General features: G+C 41.7%; 1 protein-coding gene across 2 annotated transcripts in view; it reads left to right on the top strand.

The window, feature by feature from the left end:
* LOC126237411 (hexamerin-like) overlaps positions 1 to 22,519 on the top strand; it is a 67,986-nt gene extending 45,467 nt beyond the window's left edge. Inside the window, exons 1-10 of one of the 2 annotated variants that reach the window (XM_049947518.1) lie at positions 11,793 to 11,947; positions 15,276 to 15,409; positions 15,498 to 15,656; positions 16,414 to 16,591; positions 19,315 to 19,622; positions 19,718 to 19,876; positions 19,962 to 20,126; positions 20,216 to 20,344; positions 20,433 to 20,748; positions 22,005 to 22,519. In XM_049947518.1, coding sequence (XP_049803475.1) covers positions 11,872 to 11,947; positions 15,276 to 15,409; positions 15,498 to 15,656; positions 16,414 to 16,591; positions 19,315 to 19,622; positions 19,718 to 19,876; positions 19,962 to 20,126; positions 20,216 to 20,344; positions 20,433 to 20,748; positions 22,005 to 22,402 — 2,022 coding nt within the window. In that variant the 5' untranslated portion in view covers positions 11,793 to 11,871 and the 3' untranslated portion in view covers positions 22,403 to 22,519. Of the gene's footprint in view, positions 1 to 11,792; positions 11,948 to 15,275; positions 15,410 to 15,497; positions 15,657 to 16,413; positions 16,592 to 19,314; positions 19,623 to 19,717; positions 19,877 to 19,961; positions 20,127 to 20,215; positions 20,345 to 20,432; positions 20,749 to 22,004 lie in introns of those variants that run through there. The other variant, XM_049947520.1, reaches the window with a different exon arrangement.
* Positions 22,520 to 23,263: the final 744 nt, after the last annotated feature.

Here is a 23,263-nt window from a genome sequence, read left to right as displayed (position 1 = left end):
CGGACTTTCTTGTTGGTTGAACGATGAATCTATTTCACTTAACTCATCTGCTGAAACTATCTCGACCTTACCGCGTTCCATTGTAATAGGATGTATAATCGTTAAGTCAAAAAGGGAATAATATAAGTCTGATTAATAAAGATTTGACTCAAATTTAGGGTGAAATATTTCCTCGTCAATGTAAATGATTGCTCTATTGCAAACAATGGTTGAGAAAAATGCAGCAGGGCGGACAAAATTTTTCGTAACAAATGACTGTTTGGCGGTCAAATTCACGATCTTCATATGCAGCTTCAACAATACTATAATTACCACAAACTATAATATAGATAATTTTGGAAAAATCTAGAAGAAAACTACAGGATGTGTGGAAAGGGAAAAATGGATTCTGCAGTTGGCTATTGAATGCTTGAATGAAACATAATTGTGTGACTCACCATTAAATTTTCTGTCCTGCAGCGGCTGGTCAATCACTTCTGCGTAAATCGTATTCGTCAAAATATGGATTTTCTTAATACATCTCCATCGGATAATCACCAAAAGTCCTCAAAATAACAGTTTTGCATCAACAAATGCCATGCAAAGAAAAACAGATTGAATTAGTTACAAAAATTCTTTACAATATTGTGGTATAATCATTTGCTTAGGTACAATAAAGTTGGTGTTTTAGTTACCCTTTAAAGTTCAGGATTTTTTGATATTCTCTGTTGGGAAAAAATACAAATTAAAGTTTCAGATTTGCTCAAAAACGACACATCCGAAAATTGCGTCCTGTTGCGGGAGCCAGTTGTAGTGGAAAATAAAAAAGAAAAAGAGAAGAAAAGAAAAGGAAAGATTGGAAATGTGGGAAGAAATGGTGAATAAAAAGGGGGTTTTAAAATCGTAAATGACCGTGAAAAAAGGAAAGAATGAAACGCAAATCGGACTTTGTATTACAGAAAAGCTATCGGACTTCGTTATTCGGGAAAGCTATTGTTGGGGTGGTCCTTGTGGCGTTTTTGAGCAAACGTTAAACCAATTTCCACTACAAAAAATATTGAAAAAGAACAGAGAATAACAAAATGTAACTGACAGGGGGAAATGGCGTAGCTTAGAGTTCATCCTTTACCAGGTTAACATGTCTTCTTTCGTGCGGCGTCCAGGTCTTCAAAAATCTCCTTCAATTCTGCGTGAAAAGTCTGCTTTGAAATCTTGTAATCGTCCAGGAATCACTAATTTATACCAATTAAAATCATCTTGATACTGTATGCAATTTAATTTACTTTGCTACTTCCATCCTCCGAATTTCTTAACAACTTCCACAATATGTCTACACATTAAAATCAGATCAAGACTAGCTAATAAGTTTTTTTAACGTCTTCATCACATCACGTCTGCATTAAGCTTCCGCTCTCGAGAGACAATAAAGAAACGGATAGAAAACAAAAAAAGTTACGATTTTAGTATTTTCTCTGCCGTCGAGCGCTCATACCGCTGCGACAGGATATTTTTTATCTGAGGGAACGAGTGTAGCGCTGCGAAATTCAAAGTCCCGCTACAGTACCCACCCAAAATCCTGTAAAATTAAGGCATTAAACAAAAAGTGGCAGTTATTGTATGATGGCCCTCTCGTTATAATAGACAAACCTCACCCACGATCTAATCTGTTAGGTAACTCACGAACGGGCAAGGTGAAAGGATTATACCCTCACAAACATATCAGGGAATTTTTCCATTAAATGTCATATGTTGTATTATTAAAACAGAAAATATACAACATTTTATCACACAGTAAAATTGCTGTCATAAGCGTAAGAAACTTGCGAACATGGGAAAAATAGTCTAAGTCCTGTGTTCGTAATTTAAAAGGTACAGTGAAAAAGACAGTCAGTCAGTGAAAAACATGCATTAAACCAGAAAACATAACTGAAGTTTCAATTAAACATCGAAACTAGTTACCAACTTGGGGGCATGTGCCAGCTTTAAAACGCATAGTTAACCACACCTAATGAAACATGTGTTACTGTGAATCTTAACACTATAAAATAAACCATACGGTACTTTTGTAGTCTTAACTCAATTATTTAGGAGCGAGGAACAATGACAAATATAGCGCGAAGGTCAGAGTTTGTTCGCTTGAGACGAGCAACAAACCGCGCGTCAAAGTTGCAATCCAACGCTCAGCAGATGAGCACGCGATAGCTGCATGGCAAAACGAGGCACTAGGCGCGCTGTAGGTAGCGAGCCCGGGAGATATCTCCCCCCCCCCCCCCCCCTGCCTGGCCGAGCGTATACAAAGCGCGAAGGCGCATACGCGGTCGAGTCCAGAAAACACGTGACCCATATTACGCGATGGCGGCTATCACGTGTAATATTCACCAACAATTCAGAGTTTTCCCCTCGCCAGCAGTCCAGTCGCGGTGCGCAAGCGCGCATGCGCGGAACGTTTAATAAAAGTTTTGACACTACTCTTACTATGAGACACAGTGACGAAAGTCATTCATAAACAAGAAAGAAAAGGCACACAAGTCTTGTAAATAGTGGCTTAGAAAATTTATTTATAAGCTGGTACTACGTAGTTCAAATGGTTCAAATGGCTCTGAGCACTATGGGACTTAACATCTGTGGTCATCAGTCCCCTAGAACTTAGAACTACTTAAACCGAACTAACCTAAGGACATCACACACATCCATGCCCGAGGCAGGATTCGAACCTGCGACCGTAGCGGTCAAGCGGTTCCAGACTGAAGCGCTTAGAACCGCACGGCCACACCGGCCGGCCTACTACGTAGTATTAAGTGGACACACAAGTACATACTGGTCATGGACGATATTGTAATATTACATTGTGATGAATAAAATCTTAGAGGTAAGACTAGCTGTACGGAAGGAGAAAGAAAAGAGCACAACAGAAAAAAAAAACAATAATGCAGATATATAACCGGAAGAAATGCTATGTACACGAGAACAACACACAATTACATACAGGGAAAAGCTAGCAGCAAAGAGATAACCCATACATTTACATTACACAGTAACGAGCGATTTTCAGAATAAACAACAAGATAAACGCGTGAATTTTTGTGACTAAAGAAGCGAATGATAAAAGTTTGAAAATAGAAAAATAATAAACGGATCTATGCAACGTGAGTAATGAAAGTGAATCGTTCTCAAAACAAAAACCTATAAGAGAGAGAAACATATTAAAGTTAGAAAACACCTAAAGCACTCTGCAAACACAACTATGTAGAATATATAAACTATACACGAGGGTACATGTACGAAAGCTAAAGTGTAAAGGAGGAAAATATGGAATAATTGCTCATTAACTGACCGTAAGTCGGTTATGTATGTAAGAAGAAATATTTAGTTGCAAGTATTATTAGTATGAGGGGACGATGCTCAGCACACCCTGAATTATTTTGGAATATTGAGGGAATGGTGCAGGGTACCGAGAAAGGGACCCACCAGTAAAGTGTGTTTTATAGTGGTAGCTATTTTTTGTGTGTATAAATGTATGTATGAACACGCGAAAGGCGAAAGAAGCACTGTTCGTGTACGGAACCTTCACAAAATATGAGTGTATACGGAAAAATTAAATTCTAAGACAACCTCGTATAAACATGTGTACCTAACGTCAAGAAACAGCGTAATTAAAACCGTAAGACTCTACGAGTTTACGAGAAAATACGGAAAACCTATTACACGTGCAACATTAGCATTACTTCACTCACGTATGCAGAAGGAAGTTATGAATTATTTTACACACTTGAAACATGAAGTGATAAATCATGTGAAAATTATATCTTTCATACATATCACGATTTACAAATCACAAAGATTGAAAATGTTACCGCCGCTGTACGAGAACAGGTAAGTAATGTGATCGACGACCTGTAAACGAAAGGATTCACTTATAAACTATAAACAAAAACCGTCACACAGAATTTGTATGCTGGATTAGAATTATGAAAGTCGGATTATTCGTGTACATAGATTTTCATGACAACCAATGCGTTAAAACGTTTATATTTTTCTCATGATAACACAAGACGCCTATAAGCTCACTTTAATTGAAGATGATGCACGCACGCAAGGGCGTTCCGCTATTATGAAACACTGTACGTAGTAATAGTAGTTACAAACTGAACTTTAAGATTTTATGTTTATATGTCCATGTTAGTGTAGTAAGTTTTATTAGGGAGAATTATTTACAAACACACCAAAATGTGCTCAAACATGAAACATTGTACATATTAGGGTTAAGCTACATATAAATGATTATTTCCTGCATTTTGAAATTTTATACGTAGAAGATAGAAAATTCTCTTCGCAAGCTTCATTGGAGCGGCTGCAGGCGTATTCTGTGCACGCTGATGCATGTCGTTGCGTATGAAGATCACATAACGTAAGGTAAACCTTAACTTACACACGAGTTCAAGAACGAAAACAAAGGACTTGTTCCTTCCAACCAATTAATGGCAAAGGGCGTGTGTCAGTACGATACAAGGCAAAATCCTCACTATGAGTGGTCACAAATTTTTCTATTTTCGTCCATAATTTTCCTGTAATTAATGAAAACAATGTATTGTGTGTGTCTTATGTGTTATTCCGTTGTATGTGATGTATTTTGTATTTCATGCCAAGTCCCGTGACTTACAAATTTGTGAATATTTATGTGCATTGACGAGAAGTATCGAGGGGAATGAATCTCGGCACAATAGGTAAAAGGGGTTAATGTGAAGAAAAAAGAGTAGTGAAAAAGGAAGTTTCGATCGCATTATTCGCGATCAAAGTGGTGTATAGAAATCAAAATTGTACAAACTAGTGCCGGCTGTTATGGCCGAGCGGTTCTAGGCGCATCAGTTGGGAACCGCGCAACCGCTACGGTCGCAGGTTCGAATCCTGCTTCGGGCATGGATGTGTGTGATGTCCTTAGTTAGGTTTAAGTAGTTCTACGTTATAGGGGACTGATGACCTCAGATGTTAAGTTCCATAGTGCTCCGAACCATTTGAACCATTTTGTGAAAAATAGTGCTACGTTACAAGTGTCAGCGATCCTAAACAAGTGACATCGAAAATTGAAGCTTGTATCGTCAAACGACCATGGCAACATAATAAGATAAGACCATGCCATACAAGTTTGACATGGTACGCTTCTTACCTGGATGTGCATGGACGGGACCGTCCCCCGCCTAGGCCATAGAGTGGTGTGTTCTTCGGGGAACATATTAAAATGTACCACGACATATCCGGTCAAAATAATGGAGGGAGCTACAAAAAGCACACGCATACTGAGGTTCTGAAGTGTAGGCGGTACCCGCACTCTGGAGATTTACTACACTGGCCCGCAATCAGCCAACGTCGCCCACTAACGAACAACTAAACAATCAGGAGCACATATCGCCCGGCCATATTCAACAGTGGGGCCAGCGAACAAAGCTTGCCACACCAGAATAAAACGGAAAGCAATACACGGACTTAATTTTCACCTCCGATGAGGAAGGATACATTTGTAAATAACGTGGTATTCTTTTATATTTTATTCTATAAACTTTACTAAATGATGTTGGTTTATCAGTATAAATCAAAAGTTTGTATATTAGGACTAAAGTTTCTAAATATTAGCATAAGAATGCCAAATAAAACTGACTCAGTAATACGAAAGGATTCACAGTGACATGAAAATGAGACAGTAAAAATGAAATTGGTAAATAAAACCCCTAACCTATCAACTGCAAGGTCGACTACTGTATCCTGTCAACCAAACAAAATTTCTAGTGACAGTATACAGTAGGGGGGCAGTTGTAGTGACACATTACGACGCAGAGAGATACATTACCTTAAAGTCTGCGCCAAAGATTAAATTGAGAGGAATGTAGAATATAATCTCAGTTGAGTTCATATTGGATTCTCTTATGTTTCATAATCCAAGAAGGAGTTAAGATACTCTCTCAATTGTTACCTTGTAGGGGATGGACGTAATTTTTGGTGTGTGCTGAAAGGCAGCCTTCATGTTAGTATTTATGATTTGTCTGACGAGCATAGCAAGTCTTATTGTCTTATGAATAAAAAAATAGTGAAAAGTATCTAAGTTTTACGGAAATAATTAAAAGCGACGTAGCATTGTATTCCTTTATTTCCACCGTCTTGGTGAAGTAAACCGATGCCGACTTAGGAGGATACGAACGGTCAACAAAGAGAAGAACATCGATGGCGACTAATGAATTAATATTGAGGCAAAAGGACTTATTCTACGTTTAAGGTGAGAAGATTGGGGAGAAGAGAAGTTTGTGGCACAACTTGACTTGAAGAAGGGATCGGTCGGTAGGACATGTTTTGAGGCATCAAGGGATCACAAATTTAACATTGGAGGGCAGCGTGGAGGGTAAAAATCGTAAAGGGAGACCAAGAGATCAATACACTAAGCAGATTCAGAAGGATGTAGGTTGCAGTAGGTATTGGGAGATGAAGAAGCTTGCACAGGATAGAGTAGCATGGAGAGCTGCATCAAACCAGTCTCAGGACTGAAGACCACAACAACATCAACAGGGTGAGAACTCTGTATAAATCAACAATGATGTAGAATTCAAAAATATTATTAATCGTTATTGTAAATTATATTTCAGGCAAATTTCTCGCAGCACCGAATTTGTCCGCATTCACGCCGGTCAATACAGTCCGTATAAAAGCCTTTGAAAAATTCGGACTTTAAAGTTCCATATTCATATTTAATTCTTTTCAAAAAATCATTAAATTTAAATGTTTTATTTCGCCACACACAGATAATTATAGAAACAGAAAATGTGGTAACCAGAATAATTATTATTAAGGGAAACAGAATAACTCCAGATGCAACGGACCACCTCGCAGTTATGATTCTGCGAGAAATTCTCTACCACTGAACCGACAAGAAAGAAACTACCGACATGACGACAGCCGATATAATCATGACGACAGACCTGAATTTAATCAGAACTGGCGGGATTCAAACAGGGCAGGGCCCTCTCGACAAGTTGAAATTGTGGAAATTAGATCTCTAAATCCCAGTAACGACGCGTGACCACAAAGTGATAATAGACAATGACTCGCACCGCAGGCAGCCACGTGCGCCAGCTGGCCTTGAGAAAAGCAACAGGGAAGCTAGCCTTGAGAAAAATTTCGGAATTCTTTACATTCAAAAAGTAGCCTTTGAAAACTTTATCACTGCATCATTAAAGGACATTGCGTATGAACAAGCAAAGATCCGACTTTGAAAGATATCCACAGTAAATGGTATGAAAAGACACACACGCAGATTCGTCATTATTATCTGGTTAGAAACAACATACTCTTCAAACACTGCACTGTTGATGATAAGTTATGGGTACTTTGTATTCCTGACGAATTTGTTAAGAAGCTCATCTGGTACATTCATTTCAGCTACGCACACTTTGGTACACGAATATGTTATCATATTCTTCGAATGACTCGTTATTTTAACAATATGGAAAAGATAATTAGGAGAGCCTTGTCTATTTGTAAACTTTGTCAAAAAGATAAACCTTCTACCATGTCACATTGTGCTCCATTGTTTCCTTATCATTCCTTTCTTTTTTTTTATCAGTCTACTGACTGGTTTGATGCGGCCCGCCACGAATTCCTTTCCTGTGCTAACCTTTTCATCTCGGAGCAGCACTTGCAACCTACGTCCTCAATTATTTGCTTGACGTATTCCAATCTCTGTCTTCCTCTACAGTTTTTGCCCTCTACAGCTCCCTCTAGTACCATGGAAGTCATTCCCTCATGTCTTAGCAGATGTCCTATCATCCTGTCCCTTCTCCTTATCAGTGTTTTCCACATATTCCTTTCCTCTCCGATTCTGCGTAGAACCTCCTCATTCCTTACTTTATCAGTCCACCTAATTTTCAACATTCGTCTATAGCACCACATCTCAAATGCTTCGATTCTCTTCTGTTCCGGTTTTCCCACAGTCCATGTTTCACTACCATACAATGCTGTACTCAAGACGTACATCGTCAGAAATTTCTTCCTCAAATTAAGGCCGGTATTTGATATTAGTAGACTTCTCTTGGCCAGAAATTCCTTTTTGCCATAGCGAGTCTGCTTTTGGTTATTTTACTGCCTTAACTTCATTGACTTTCGTGACCATCAATCCTGATGTGAAGTTTCTCGCTGTTCTCATTTCTACTATTTCTCATTACCTTCGTCTTTCTCTGATTTACTCTCAAACAATACTGTGTACTCATTAGACTGTTCATTCCGTTCAGCAGATCATTTTATTCTTCTTCACTTTTACTCAGGATAGCAATGTCATCAGCGAATCGTATCATTGATATCCTTTCACCTTGTATTTTAATTCCACTCCTGAACCTTTCTTTTATTTCCATCATTGCTTCCTCGATGTACAGATTGAAGAGTAGGGGCGAAAGGCTACAGCCTTGTCTTACACCCTTCTTAATACGAGCACTTCGTTCTTGATCGTCCACTCTTATTATTCCCTCTTGGTTGTTGTACATATTGTATATGACCCGTCTCTCCCTATAGCTTATCCCTACTTTTTTCAGAATTTCGAAAAGCTTGCTCCATTTTATATTGTCGAACGCATTTTCCAGGTCGACAAATCCTATGAAAGTGTCTTGATTTTTCTTTAGCCTTGCTTCCATTATTAGCCGTAACGTCAGAATTGCCTCTCTCGTCCCTTTACTTTTCCTAAAGCCAAACTGATCGTCACCTAGCGCATTCTCAATTTTCTTTTCCATTCTTCTGTATATTATTCTTGTAAGCAACTACGATGCATGAGCTATTAAGCTGATTGTGCGATAATTCTCGCACTTGTCAGCTCTTGCCGTCTTCGGAATTGTGTGGATGATGCTTTTCCGAAACTCAGATGGTATGTCGCCAGACTCATATATTCTACACACCAACGTGAATAGTCGTTTTGTTGCCACTTCCCCCAATTATTTTAGAAATTCTGATGGAATGTTATCTATCCCTTCTGCCTTATTTGACCGTAAGTCCTCCAAAGCTCTTTTAAATTCCGATTCTAATACTGGATCCCCTATCTCTTCTAAATCGACTCCTGTTTCTTCTTCTATCACATCAGACAACTCTTCACCCTCATAGAGGCTTTCAATGTATTCTTTCCACCTATCTGCTCTCTCCTCTGCATTTAACAGTGGAATTCCCGTTGCACTCTTAATGTTACCACCGTTGCTTTTAACGTCACCAAAGGTTGTTTTGACTTTTCCTGTATGCTGAGTCTGTCCTTCCGACAATCATATCTTTTTCGATGTCTTCACATTTTTCCTGCAGCCATTTCGTCTTAGCTTCCCTGCACTTCCTATTTATTTCATTCCTCAGCGACTTGTATTTCTGTATTCCTGATTTTCCCGGAACATGTTTGTACTTCCTCCTTTCATCAATCAACTGAAGTATATCCTCTGTTACCCATGGTTTCTTCGCAGCTACCTTCTTTGTACCTATGTTTTCCTTCCCAACTTCTGTGATGGCCCTGTTTAGAGATGTCCATTCCTCTTCAACTGTACTGCCTACTGCGCTATTCCTTATTGCTGCATCTATAGCGTTAGAGAACTTCAAAAGTATCTCGTCATTCCTTAGTACTTCCGTATCCCACTTCTTTGCGTATTGATTCTTCCTGACTAATGTCTTGAACTTCAGCCTACTCTTCGTTCCTACCAGATTAAAATAATTGCCTGCTGTTGATCTTCTGGGACCCCGTGTCAAAACACAGAATGGATTTTCGTACGTTCTAGTCGCAGATGAACTTACTTCAAAATTTGTTTCTTTCACACCGTTACGCATAGCCACTGGACGGTCTGTATCCAAGGCCTTTGTTAAAATTTCTTACATGAAGTTGGACACTTTACCAAAGTCATTTCAGATAATGGACCACAATTCATATCTGCTGTTTGGTCACGCGTGCTTCGGAATCGTAAAATCAAACCTGTTTTATTTCATTGTACTCACTACACTGTAACCCGTCTCAAAGGATGGTGAAAGAAATCAATAAGCTTTGCAGACTTTATTGTCACAGGAAGCATCAGTACTGGGACAGATACTTACACTTATTTCAAAACATACTGAATGAAATGCCTCATGACTCCACTGCCTTACCAACTGTTCTTGTATTGAAGAATGAGGAACCACCGAACAGAATCAGAGAAATTGTACCTTTTCCGAATACACGCAAACTTCGACATAAAGGCATAATTGACTATTAAAAATACTAATTCTGCTGCAGACAAAAGGAGAAAACTACACGATAGGACAAATGCAAAGAAAATACATATTACTCAGGAAGTTCTCATGAAACCCCATTCATTGTCACATAAGAAGGAACATTTGAGTCATAAATTCTTTCTGACCTACAATGGACCTTATAGGATCCGACGTATACCGCATGATAATTGTGTTGAAGTTGCAACTCAGCTTATTAAGGAAAGTAAAGGACTACACCACATTTCTCATGTAAAAACAGAGCCACCTTATGGGAAATGAAGCAATCAAAACCTGTATCATGACTTCCTGGTAATGAGGCTCGTCTTCCTTGTCTTTTTACAGGAAATAAAGAGTGTACATGTAAATCAGCAGCAAAGTACGTCTAAACGTGTGCGCATGTTAGTTGTAAATAAGCTGGAAAAAAGTAGTGCTAGACAAAGCGGTAGACAAGTTTACTTCCATATCACCTTAAGCTGGCTTCTCTGACGCCAAGTTCCCTACCTAAAACTGTTCAGTGGAGCATTCTCTGCGTCATATTTTTTCGTGCCCTTACAGAAACACCCAGTATATATGTCATGCATGTTTGAGACTTTAAAACGCCTCTGGAACCACATTGTTTCATTCGGTATCATACAGTCGGTAATTATACCCAGGTAGTTAGTGTACGCCACTTCAGACAATGACAAACACCTACTGGCATTGATAAATACATAGGTTCAATGGTCACCACAGGCTACTAATGAAAAACCAAATGCATAGCAGAGTTGGTTACCTACATAATACCGATATTACTATGTACCCGTTTAGTAGTCATAGTTGCTATGCATTGGTAAACACAAAAGAATGCTCAAGATTAGATGGCTATATCACATAGCTAATGAGGAGGTCCTGAATGCAATTGGGAAGAAGAGGAATTTGTAACACAACTTGACAAGAAGAATCAGTCGGTTGGTAGGACACGTCGCGAGGCATCAACGGCTCACGAATTTAGTACTGCAGGGAAGGGCGGAGGGCAAAAATCGGAGAGGCAGACCAAATGATGAATACGCTAAGCAGATTCAGAAAGGTGTAAGTTGCAGTAGTTATTCGGAGATGACGACGCTTCCACAGGTTACAGTAGCGCAGAGAGCTGCATCAAACCAGTCTCTTGATTGAAGACCACAACAACAAACAACAGAACACGATTGCAAAGCTTTTTCTCAAAATTAAGCGGGAGTCCATTTCCAGAGAATCACTCAATAATTCTACGGTAAACCGCTACTAACAATGTCTTCTGCATAATGGGATATTTATAACACTAGTATTGTATGGGGCAAGTAACAACTCTGCTTGTCTTTGCGTCTGGATGCTACTGCACCTAGTTAAATTCTGTCAAATGGAAGCTGGATGATCGTGTTGGGATTTTAACCCCACTGCTCTGTGAAACCAGTCTGTGCCTCGACCACTGGGCTAGCACGAGCGATAGCAGGGGGCAGGGAACTGTAATGTCGATTGTTACATAAGCCGCATCTTCGGGCGTTTTACCGTTGGCAGGTCGCGGGGTCGCTGCCTCCCCCACCAAGTGCGCAGATACGCCAGCTAATCGCACACCTCATCCGCTATAAGAAGCCCGCCCGCCGGCACACAATTCGTACTTCCTCTGCGAGCAACATGAGGACTACGACCGTTGTCGTCCTGTCACTGTTGGCAGCCCTTGCGGCCGCCGCGGTTGTACCGCACAGCGAGGGTAAGTCAGTCGCTCCTCCTACCACTATTTGTTCTCAGTGATTTTAACCATGGCAGCCGAATTCTGGGAAGCCAGAAGTCGGTAGAACTCAGTTGATGTCAGCCCGCTAATGCTCCTGAGTCCAGATGGTGCCAACATTGGCGACCTAAAATACAGTAGCCATGTGAACTGTAGGCGTTACGAGGCGATTGTCGTGCCAAACCAGTCAGCACATGCGTAATGTCAGCACTGCGTGATTGTAGCGCGAGTTTTTCCCCCGCACTGCCTGTCCACCCTCGGCTGCAAACGTGCTGGAAATCGGTGGGTGAAGCTTGCTTTCTCCGTTCCCCACTTCGCCCTACGAATTCTTTCAGATCGTTGTGAGCGGACTATACTTTCGCCATACTGAGTCACTCTGCTACTTGTTCACAGCCTCTACGTAAGTGGTGAACCGACACTTGCGTAAGCGGTAGAGAGTTTAGTACTACGCAGATGTAGGTACTGGTTGACTCAATTTGGCGAAAATCAATCCTTCATGGCCGGTTTTGTATTACGTATTATAGAGAGGTTTCCTGGTGCTATTCTGAGAGCGTGTGTTCGGAAAAGAGGCGGGCAAAATATTACTTCGTGCCACACATGTATCACAAAGGACCACTACGAGAAAAAGAGAACATAGCCAAGACGGACGGTATTGACGATGGCCCCTGAAGTACCCTGCGCCACATACACACACGCAGTAGGTAGCTTGCAGAGAACGCATATAGACGAATACTGGACCTCTCAGTGTGAGGAACAGGGCAGTATGGCAAGCTACATCCGCATCTACATGTCTAGTCTCAGTCCACACTGAAGAGCCGCGCACAGGGTTATTTTGAACCATTCCACTCTCTAACAGCGCTTGGAAAAAATTAACATCTAAATCTTTCCGTAGGAGCTCTGATTTCTCATTTTATTACGATGATCATATCTCCCTACACAAGGTAGTCGGCAATAATCTATTTTCGCCTTCATAGGAAAAAATGAAATGAGCGTATGTCATAGTTAGCCGAAAGGCGCCATCCGGGGAAGTTCGACCGCCAAATGCAAGTCTTATTGCAGTTGACACCACCTTGGGTGACTGGTCTGCCGACGATGAGAATGAAATGACGATGAGGACAACACAATACCCAGTCGACGAGCGGAGAAAATCCCCATCCTGGACGGGAATAGAACCCGGGCCCCTTGCATGGGAGGCAGGCATATTGCTACAAAGATAAGCAAGCGGACGCGTTCAGAGGAGAAAGTGTTGCTAATATTTCGTGAAACGAAAGCGAAAAACACTTCGTGCTAATGATTGCCAGTCCAGCTCTCGTATTATATACGTGAGAAATTCGCCCCTGTTTCGGGATACTAAAAAAAAAGCTTTCCTTCTTTAGTTTTTTCAATGTCCTCCCTCAACCTTATCTGGTAAGGTTCCCATACAGCACAGCAATGTTCTAGCAGTGGGCGGACAAGCGTAGCGTAGGCTGTCTTTCGTAGCCCTTACGCTTCTTCTAAGCGTTCTGTCAGTACACTGCAAAATCCTGCTGCAAATATAATGTAAAATAGTGAGGCATTAGTAATAGTCTTTTTCGTTAATAATGTGAACGTAAACCTTCCATGAACAAAACGGAAAAATACAGAACTGAGCTGTCATCTTACACAACTCTTCTGCTCCTAAAACTAGTAAAATCCGTTTCTTCTGAAATCTTTGAATTATTCGCAGTAGCACTTACGTTTGCCATTGGAGCAGATCATGGAACTAGCGTCGCCAATAGTCAGAACACAAAGTTAGTTAACCTTCACTTCCATAATTACTTAAGCACATGGGACAAAAAAAAGTTATCACCCCCAGGAGATAACACGCACAAGCCATCTAACATCATATGCTGCATGCGTTGTAAATTTTCATTTCCGTTGTAAACGTAATTATTAACGCTACTCAACAATGCTAGTCAGCGTATTCATCATGTGCTTGTACACTGCTGATGACCACTGGCAGGTGAAACAAATTGCAATGTAAAATGTTTTTATGGCTGTTACGTAAAAAATAAAAGATTATTTGATAATGATGTTGGTATACCATCTCGCTGCACTGTGGCTGACGTGTCGATGTTGTTCGTACTTCAGCTTTGGCGTCATTTTCTGCTTTTCTACTGTTTGTGGGTAGTGTACATTGATATTTGGGGCCTGTAAAACACATAAGCAACTTAACAGGAGCTGTAGGAATATTGTAGCTTTCGTTATGATTTGCATGAATGAACCTTTTTACCTAGATGTCAGAGGCCGTCACCGGTTTAGAAATTTCATTTTTTTTCTAGGCAGAGTTATTTGCCAACAGCTTTGAAATTCAATACACGTTTCAACACACAGGGTCGTCACAAACAGTATGAAAAGCTTGTTAGGGTGTTGCTGGGTAGGCGGACCTGAGGTGCAATTGTTCAGAAAAAAATTCGATGCGTTGCGCCATTTCCGAGTTATTTAGCACTGAATTACCCAATGAGGTTGTCGTCCGCGCAAATTCAAGCAGTCTGCGTCGCCAAACGTGTTCTTTGTTTGGTTTCTTCAAACCGAGCAAATGTAGCTTTTGATCATCTAACTTAAATTTATTACTCCCGAAAAAGACATTTTAACTAGTAATTAGCATTTCATCAGGTGGTAACTCACGGATCCACAGATGTTTGCGCATTACACCATTTTAGCGCGTGCATTTGCTTGAATCTTGCGCACTGCGACATGGTATGTGATCGTGTGATAATAATTGATTTCAGCGGGTAGATTAAGTAAATACTACCTTCTCTCGTTCGCATTGTCTAACCTTCTCTGCCTTTGTTAATGTGCGTAGTAGCCTGAGTCGATTTTGAGGAAAGATGCATAATATAGTAAGTGAATAAACGTCAGTGAATTAGATGTAAAAGAGAAACCATCGTTGGGACACCTATGAACATTGCATTCAGCAAACCTCGTATGCGTATTGTTGTAAGCGGAACTACGCTGTCCTGCAAGTGCCTATGTAAGTAAATAGGAATCGAAATGATGAATAAAAATTCATTAAGGAAAGAGAAAATTTCCTGTATGTTGGAGTGATGTTGGACACCCTACTTCTTCCCCTTGGGAGTAAGAAATCGTTTAAAGACATATATCAAATTATAGTTAACGTACAAGCTAAAGTCGCATGTTGAGCTTGTATAAAACACACACACACACACACACACACACACTATATATATATATACTGTGTAGAGTAAACGTCCAATACTCCCTATAACAATTTTGTTGTGATCCCACCACCTGAATATTGTATCTAATGTTTTGTTAATTGTTATTCCAGCCGGTAAGGAACTTCTGGAGAAACAGAACAAGATTTTGGCGCTCTTCTTCCACGTACATCAGCCATCACTCATCAAAGAAGAACAGGAAATTGCAAAGACCTACAAACCTATTGAACACGTCGACAACTACCAGGTATAAATACGTGACATTACAAACCAGGATCCGATTTCTTGGACGGCCAGACAACTATAGCGATCTTCCGTTTTTTTTATCTTTACAGTTCAAGGAGAAGGTCGAAGTTTTCTGGAAGTACTACGTCGACGTTGGCTTCCTGCCCAAAGGGGAAGTGTTCTCCATCTACTACCAGAAGCACTACTACCAGGCCCGGGCATTGTTTGAGCTGTTCTACTTCGCCAAGGACTTTGAGACGTTCATCAAGGTACGAGCGCTTCGACACAAAATACTACTCAGTTTTGATTTTTTCATTTTGCTTGAACCAGCAAGTTATTAGCAAACGTTCCTCTTAATTTTTGATCATACCTATGTATTTGCAAATAATAGCATACCTTCGATTTTTATCGTTGGCAATTTTTTCTTCGGCTCATTTGCGTAACACCGACGTGAAGCAGCTTATCGAATAATATCCGTTCACCACTATGTCCAACTTTAATAAGTGGACGCACATTTAAGGCATGTTCATCTCACAATATGTATAATGTCTTCCATCTGGTGCTCCAACATAGGCAGTCCTCATAAAGATGCCAAAACATATGGGACGTTCACCAAAACCAAATTCCACAGACCTCAAAGTTCTTAATGAATCCAGAGCAAACTAAGTATCTTCTGTTAGCATTGGGAGGAAGAGCATACATAATTTTTTTCAACTAAGACATGAAAATTGTCATTGGCAAATCTGTCCTAAATCCGCCTACTCCCCATCAAACTACATGAAACTCACAAATAATCCGCAAAAATTAGGGCTCTGCGTTCCTGAGCAAGACTCATCTATATTCCAGGCATTGGTTACATCGTTATGAAGGAATGCGCTGTGTAAAGTGAGATTGTACACGAAGAACTGGTCGATTGTGTCTTCATCTAAATTTTCACCTATGTCTGGACACTAGGAAGTAAGTCGTAGTTAGCACTGCATCTCCCCGAAACATTCCTCTGTATAACGAGTGTCCTTTTGATTCCAGACGGCCATTTGGGCGCGGGAGCACCTGAACGAGGCACTGTTCGTCTACTCACTCACTGTCGCTGTGCTGCATCGCGAGGATACCAAGGACGTCACACTGCCAGCTCCCTACGAGATCTACCCGCAGCTCTTCGTCAACGCAGAGGTCATCCAGAAGGCGTATGACGCCCAGCTACAAGGTGTGTACAAACAAACTATGTGCACGTGTCATTTCCGGAGCCACCACCAACTGTGCAAAGTAAATCGACAACCAGATCAACTTGAGAATAATATTTTCTATACAACAATCGTTGTTATCAACCTCATCAGTGGCTGAATGTCATAAGGATTCTTAATGTGTACTACGTCTAAGAATCGAACGTAAATACTTATCCACTAGTTTGTTGAGCACATATCCGCCCGTATAGGACTCATGTAGTTGTCCTTGTTATCGTGGTGGTGGTCTTCCATCCGATGACAGGTATGATGCAGCTCTCCACCCTACTCTATCCTTTGCAAACCTCTCCATTTCTGCAGAACTACTGCAACCTACATCCATACGAACCTTGGTCTCACCCAACAATTTTTACTTCTCCCCTCTCCCCTCCCTAACATTCACCACCACCTATCAACTGCTTCACTCTATTAATCGAGTTCTGGCCATAAATTTCATTTCTCCCATATTCGATCTGTCAATCTAATAATCGGCATTCTCTTCTTGTGCGAACTCTTTACAGACCACGGTACACACCAGTAAAAAACTACGCCCCAGAGAAATACGTTTCAGAAATGCTTGTCAGCATTTCCTATGCTCCCTGCTTCACGCATCATCAACTACTTTTCAGCCCAGATAGCACAAATCATCTACTTACTTTTAGTGTCTCCTTTCGTTATGTAGATTCCTCAACATCGACTGCTGTAACTGACCACATACCATTACCGTTGTTTTATTTTTGTTTTTCTTGGTCTTATAAGTTCGCTTCAAGACACTATCCATTCCAAGCCAGTTGACGTGTCATACAAAATTTATACGTTAACAGTATACCTCACAATTTTCGCCTCTTCTTCCTGAATTTTAATTCCCTTTCCAAATTTCTTTTTGATGTTATTCACAACATGATCAATACATCCACTGAACTCCTCCTGCGCCCACGTGAACTACAAGTACCCTCTCGGCCTCACTTCTCTCTCAACCACTGTTATACTACCAAATAGCGCTACAGATCGTTATTGCTTCATGTGCAGCGAAGCCCCTTGTAGCTCAAATAGACTTTTAAATGGATGTGATCGCGTAATCACGTTGTTGTATAAATCAACGTTTCGCCCCCAGCTGCAAACGACCCTCATCATGGTGATGTAAATGTAATGATCTAAATGTAATACTAATGAAGTGGCCAATACGTTGCTCTGTATAATAACAAAATCGCATGGTCACGTATTCGGGGTATTGTTTTATGTGGGGTGACTTATAATTGCCTAAAATAATTCCTCCCGTTTACATGAAACAAAAAGTACTTGAGCTAAACGTATACCGGGTGGTTATAATTAAAGTCTGCATCACACAGTGGTCCTCTGTGCCTATTAACAGGTGTATGGTAGTGAAACTTAGTGCACATTGTGATGCGTTAACGCGGAAACGATTTTTGCAGGATAATTATTAGTTCAAACTTTGGCCACCAGGTGCGAATCTGCCGCTGTGAATGCAAGAAAGACGTTTACCAATGTTTCTTGTAACGGCTTACGAATGAGACGTTGGCATAACATCTACATCTACATGGATACTCTGTAACGCACATCTAAGTGCTTGGCGCAGAGTTCATCGATCCACCTTCACAATTATCTAGTATATTTTCCATACGATCTCTGAATTCATAATTTTATCTTGATGATCATTTCTCCCTGTGTAGGTCGGTGTCAACAAAATATTTTCGCATTCGGAGGAGAAAGTTTGTGATTGGAATTTCGTGAGAAGATTCCGTCGCAACGAATAACGCCTTTTTTTTAAGCTGTCCAGCCCAAAACCTGTATCATTTCAATGACGCTGTCTCCCCTATTTCGCGATAATACAAAACGTGCTGCCCTTCTTTGAACTTTTTCGATGTACTCCGTCAGTCCTATCTGGTAAGGATCCCACACCGCGCAGCAGTATTCTAAAAGATGGCGGACGAGCATAGTGTAGGTAGTCTCCTTACTACATCTGTTACATTTTCTAAGTGTCCTGCCAATAAAAGGCAGTCTTTGGTTAGCCTTCCCCACAACGTTTTCTATGTGTTCCTTCCAATTTAAGTTGTTCTTAATTGTAATTCCTAGGCTTCTAGTTGAATTTACGACCTATGTATTAGACTGATTTACCGTGTAACCGAAGTTTAACGAATTTCATTTGGCACTCATGTGAATGACCTTACACTTTTTGTTATTTAGGGTCAACTGCCAATCTTCGCATCGTTCAGATGTCTTTTATAAATCGTTTTGCAATTTGTTTTGATCTTCTGATGACTTTATTAGTCGATAAATGACAGCGTCATCTGCAAACAACCTAAAACGGCTGCTCAGATTGACTCCCAAAACGTTTATATAGATAAGGAACAACAAAGGAGCTACAACACTACCTTGGGGAACGCCAAACAACTGAGATAGGCATAATGTTGATTTTATTATCAACAGCTGCTTACACAATTTGTTCAACAGGAGCACCTAAGAAGTCGACGAGATACTGTACAGCGCCAGATTTGCACTAGGTGGCCGAAATTGGAACTAAGCTTTCTTTCAGCGTTCAGAAAAAACGTGTTAGCATATGTACGAAATTTCGCTGCCATACGATAATTACAATCCACAATGGACATCAACGAGTAGCTGCACTTTAATTATAGCAACACGTTACATCACACAATCGCTAATCAAAACTACGTGTTCCGTTCTGCAGGTCAAGTCAGCTCTAAGGAGGCTCCTTACATATTCTACTCCAACCACAGCGGCTACCCCGTGCCGAGCAACCCCGAGCAGCTGGTTTCCTACTTTACCGAAGACGTCGGCCTCAACTCCTTCTACGCATACCTGAGCTACAAGTACCCCTTCTGGCTGAACCCCGCCAACTACAGCCTTCCCGAGTACAAGTACCGCGGCGAGAGCTTCTTCTTCGTCCTGCAGCAGCTCCTGGCTCGCTACTACCTGGAGAGGCTGTCCAACCACTTGCCTGACGTCAAGGCCATCGACTATGACCACCCTGTGCTGGTACGTCACATTTCGGCACCAGTTTCACTTCCTGCAACGACAGTGGAGAATCCACCTTCCCTACGACGACACTAAATTGTGTATTACGTTTGCAGGTCGGTTACTACCCTGAGCTGAGGCTGCAGAACGGACTCGAGGCCCCAGCGCGCCCAGAGGGAGTCTTCCCCCGCAACGTCGACATCCTGTACGTGGAAGAGATCAAGAACTACGAGAGGAGGATCCGCGACGGAATCGACTACGGCTACCTGTCAGGCGTAAGTGTGTCCTCGCAGATTTGTCTCTAATTCGATTTTATACGAAATGCGTCCATCATTTCTGCTTATCTTTCTAAAACAACAGCACTACTACGAGAAGTACAACCTGAGAGAGAAGGACCTCACAAACATCCTTGGAAACATCGTCGAGGGCAACTACGAGAACATCAACTGGGAGTACTACGGCGCATACTTCAGGAACCTCATCTCCCTCTTCGGCCACATTGTCGACCCTGTTCACCGATACGGAGTATGTCCGCAAGATGTCTACTCTCTCTGACGTTACACTGGTCTTATTTGTATTTGGATGCGAGGGTACATTACTTACTTCCGTTTTAGGTTCCTGCTAGCGTCCTTGAACTACCAGAAACCCAGCTGAGGGACCCACTCTTCTACAGGATCGCGAAGCGCGTTCTTTCCATCTTCTACCACTACAAGAACCTTCTGAAGCCTTACACTCACGAGGAGGTAAGTAATGAAACCTCTGATATAAAAATATACCGTTTCTCGAAGAGTACTACATTAGTCGTGAACTAAACTGAATCTTGTATTTCAGCTGCTCCTGCCAGGCGTAACCGTTGAAGATATCACCTTCGACAAACTCGTCACATACTTCGACAGCTTCGACTTTGACATCAGCAACGCTCTGACCTTCTCCAAGCCTGAAGACGGTGAAAAGTTCAGATTTGTGGCTCGCCAGGGCCGCCTGAACCACAAGCCGTTCTTCTACCACATCAAGGTTAAGAGCGACAAGGAAGTCGACTCCGTCGTCCGTGTCTTCATTGGTCCCAAGTACGACGCCCTCGGCCGCAAACTCAGCCTGGAGGAGAGGAAGCAGTACTACGTTCTCCTGGACATCTTCAACCAGAAGCGTAAGTGATGACTGGAATAATTCTTACTGGCAACAGAATCCGTATTCCTGTTAAGCAGATCTACGAAAGATAGAGCCAGATTAGGCGAGATTGTTGTCGGTGGCTTACAAGTCGCACATGTCAGCTTCGACGCATACTGTTGTAATGATGATGTGGCATGTGACTCCATAATGTGCAAACAGAGGGATAACAGAGCACTGACATTACACAAGGTTTAACGGGTGTAAAGGTAGATATTTCCGTTAGTAACTGAAGTCGGCACCTGAAAAATATTACATCAGTATTTACATCATTTGCTGACACGTAATTATAGCTATTAACGAACTGCATGTTTTTAGGTTGGTTAGTACCTTCAATCACGTGTGTCAAGAGCAAGGTAGTAATGCTTATTTTCCCCTGGGCAGCAAGTCATGTGTTGAAGTGTGGATGCATTGGCACAAAACGTTTAGTCTATACTGACAGTTGAAGTCTACTTAGTGGGGCAGTTACGATCATGCATAAAACATCAGGTCGTAAAGTTTTTGATGTGTTTGTAGCAGGACTGTTCGACACAGAGAGAAAAAAAACAATACACAGATTTGTGTATGTATTAAGCCGCTACACTTAAAAATACCTGCACTTACACGGGTTACACTCTGTATAATATATGAAATGTAGGGTATGACACTATATATTATTTTTTTGGAATGTAGGTTTGTGGTGGTATATTCATCTGTAGCATATCCCAAGGTCTTTGTGATGGTGTAAGGATACAGCTTGGTTGTGAGTTATCATGAAAACAAATTCTTCGAGGAACTTACCTAGTGATCTGTAGCGTGGCCAAAGATCTAGGTTGGCATGAAAGGTGACATTTTTGGTTCTTAGATGTTAAAATTAAACCGAATGCTTCAGCTAGTCCCACTTTCTTCCCTAAATACCGAGAAAAAACACGAAAAGTTTGGTCCTAACGTCATTACACTCTGCAGCAATGGGCATCCAGTCCAGTTTCCTGCCCAGTGGGGCCAGTACATTAAAATTTACTCTTAGACGATACATATACTTGACCGGATCCCTATGCGAAGAGACCTGTGGTCGATTCCTGGCTGGCTAGGAGATTTCTCTGATGAGGGTCCGTTGTCCATATGTTCATATCGTAGTAACTGACATTCCGTTATTGAGATGGCTGAATAGTTTCCTCCCGAAAGCCAATGACATGAAGCTTGCCCTATTAGAATCAGTTGATAACTGGTGCTGATCGTATACTTCGCCTTTTGCAGTGTCCGTTGGTGAGAACGACATCAAGCGCAGCTCCCGAGACTTCTCGCTGTACGGCAAGGAGGCGCCGAGCTACTCTGACCTGCACCACTCGACCCTCGCCGCCATCAAGGGCGAGAGCAAGTTCTTCCTGGACGAGTTCCGCTCGCACTTCGGCTTCCCCCAGCGACTGGCGCTGCCCCGCGGGACCCGCAGTGGGCTGCCACTCAGCGTCTTCGCCATCGTCACCCCTGCCGTCTCACAGGAGAAACACCCCATCCTGGAGCGCGGCGACAACCACCCCGCCGGATTCCCGTTCGACAGGCGCGTCGTCGAGTTCGAGTTCGACGTGCCCAACGCGCACTTCGACGAGACGTTCGTCGTGCACCGCCGCGAGGAGGACATCAACACCACCGCCTGAACTGGCAGAGTTCCTCGAGCATCTCCATCAGACTGACCTACTTGCTCATCGATTATCACTCGCTCTTTTACATGCCTTTTTTACTTTTTCGCAAAAAATAAAAATTTGAACCTAAAACACGATGTCTTTGTTCTTTTACGTTCTCACTCAATTACCAAGGAGAAGAATGTACTGTGTGATAACTGTAAGTTGGCCAATTGGATGAATGGAATGAGGGCAACAGAGGAAGTACACCCAGCACCAGTATAGGGTGAAAAGCCGTAGCTATCGCGTGCAGGATATAAAGTTAACCAGTGGTTTATGCGTCCACGAGACCAGAAATCATGCACAGAGCTCAAAATCGCTAGACATTTTTCATAATTAAAACTGACATCGTCTTACATATAAACATGTAAATTAAATGCACTCATCACAAGAAAAGAAAGCCGTATGAAATGGAGTACAGAACTGTAATACAACAGACAGAAATGGGTACCTCACCCAAAATTGTTGGTAGGATAACGGCCGCTACATCCGAAGACAAATTGACTATCAGCCGATTCTGGTGCACGTTGCCGATCGGCCGAGGCTTAACAAGCTATATAGAAGGAAACATCTTTCATTTAATCTAGTCAATAATCACAGGAAAAACCATCTAAAAGCCTCCCCTGTGGCATCCACCTACCTACAGCTGCTTTCATAACCTCACTAAATACTATGGACAGACACTTGTGTGTGCCCGCATCTCGTGGTCGTGCGGTAGCGTTCTCGCTTCCCACGCCCGGGTTCCCGGGTTCGATTCCCGGCGGGGTCAGGGATTTTCTCTGCCTCGTGATGGCTGGGTGTTGTGTGCTGTCCTTAGGTTAGTTAGGTTTAAGTAGT

This window comes from Schistocerca nitens, chromosome 2 (assembly GCF_023898315.1).
Source record: "Schistocerca nitens isolate TAMUIC-IGC-003100 chromosome 2, iqSchNite1.1, whole genome shotgun sequence".
NCBI classification, from domain to species: Eukaryota; Metazoa; Arthropoda; class Insecta; order Orthoptera; family Acrididae; genus Schistocerca; species Schistocerca nitens.
This window is presented reverse-complemented; position numbering and strand designations above follow the sequence as displayed.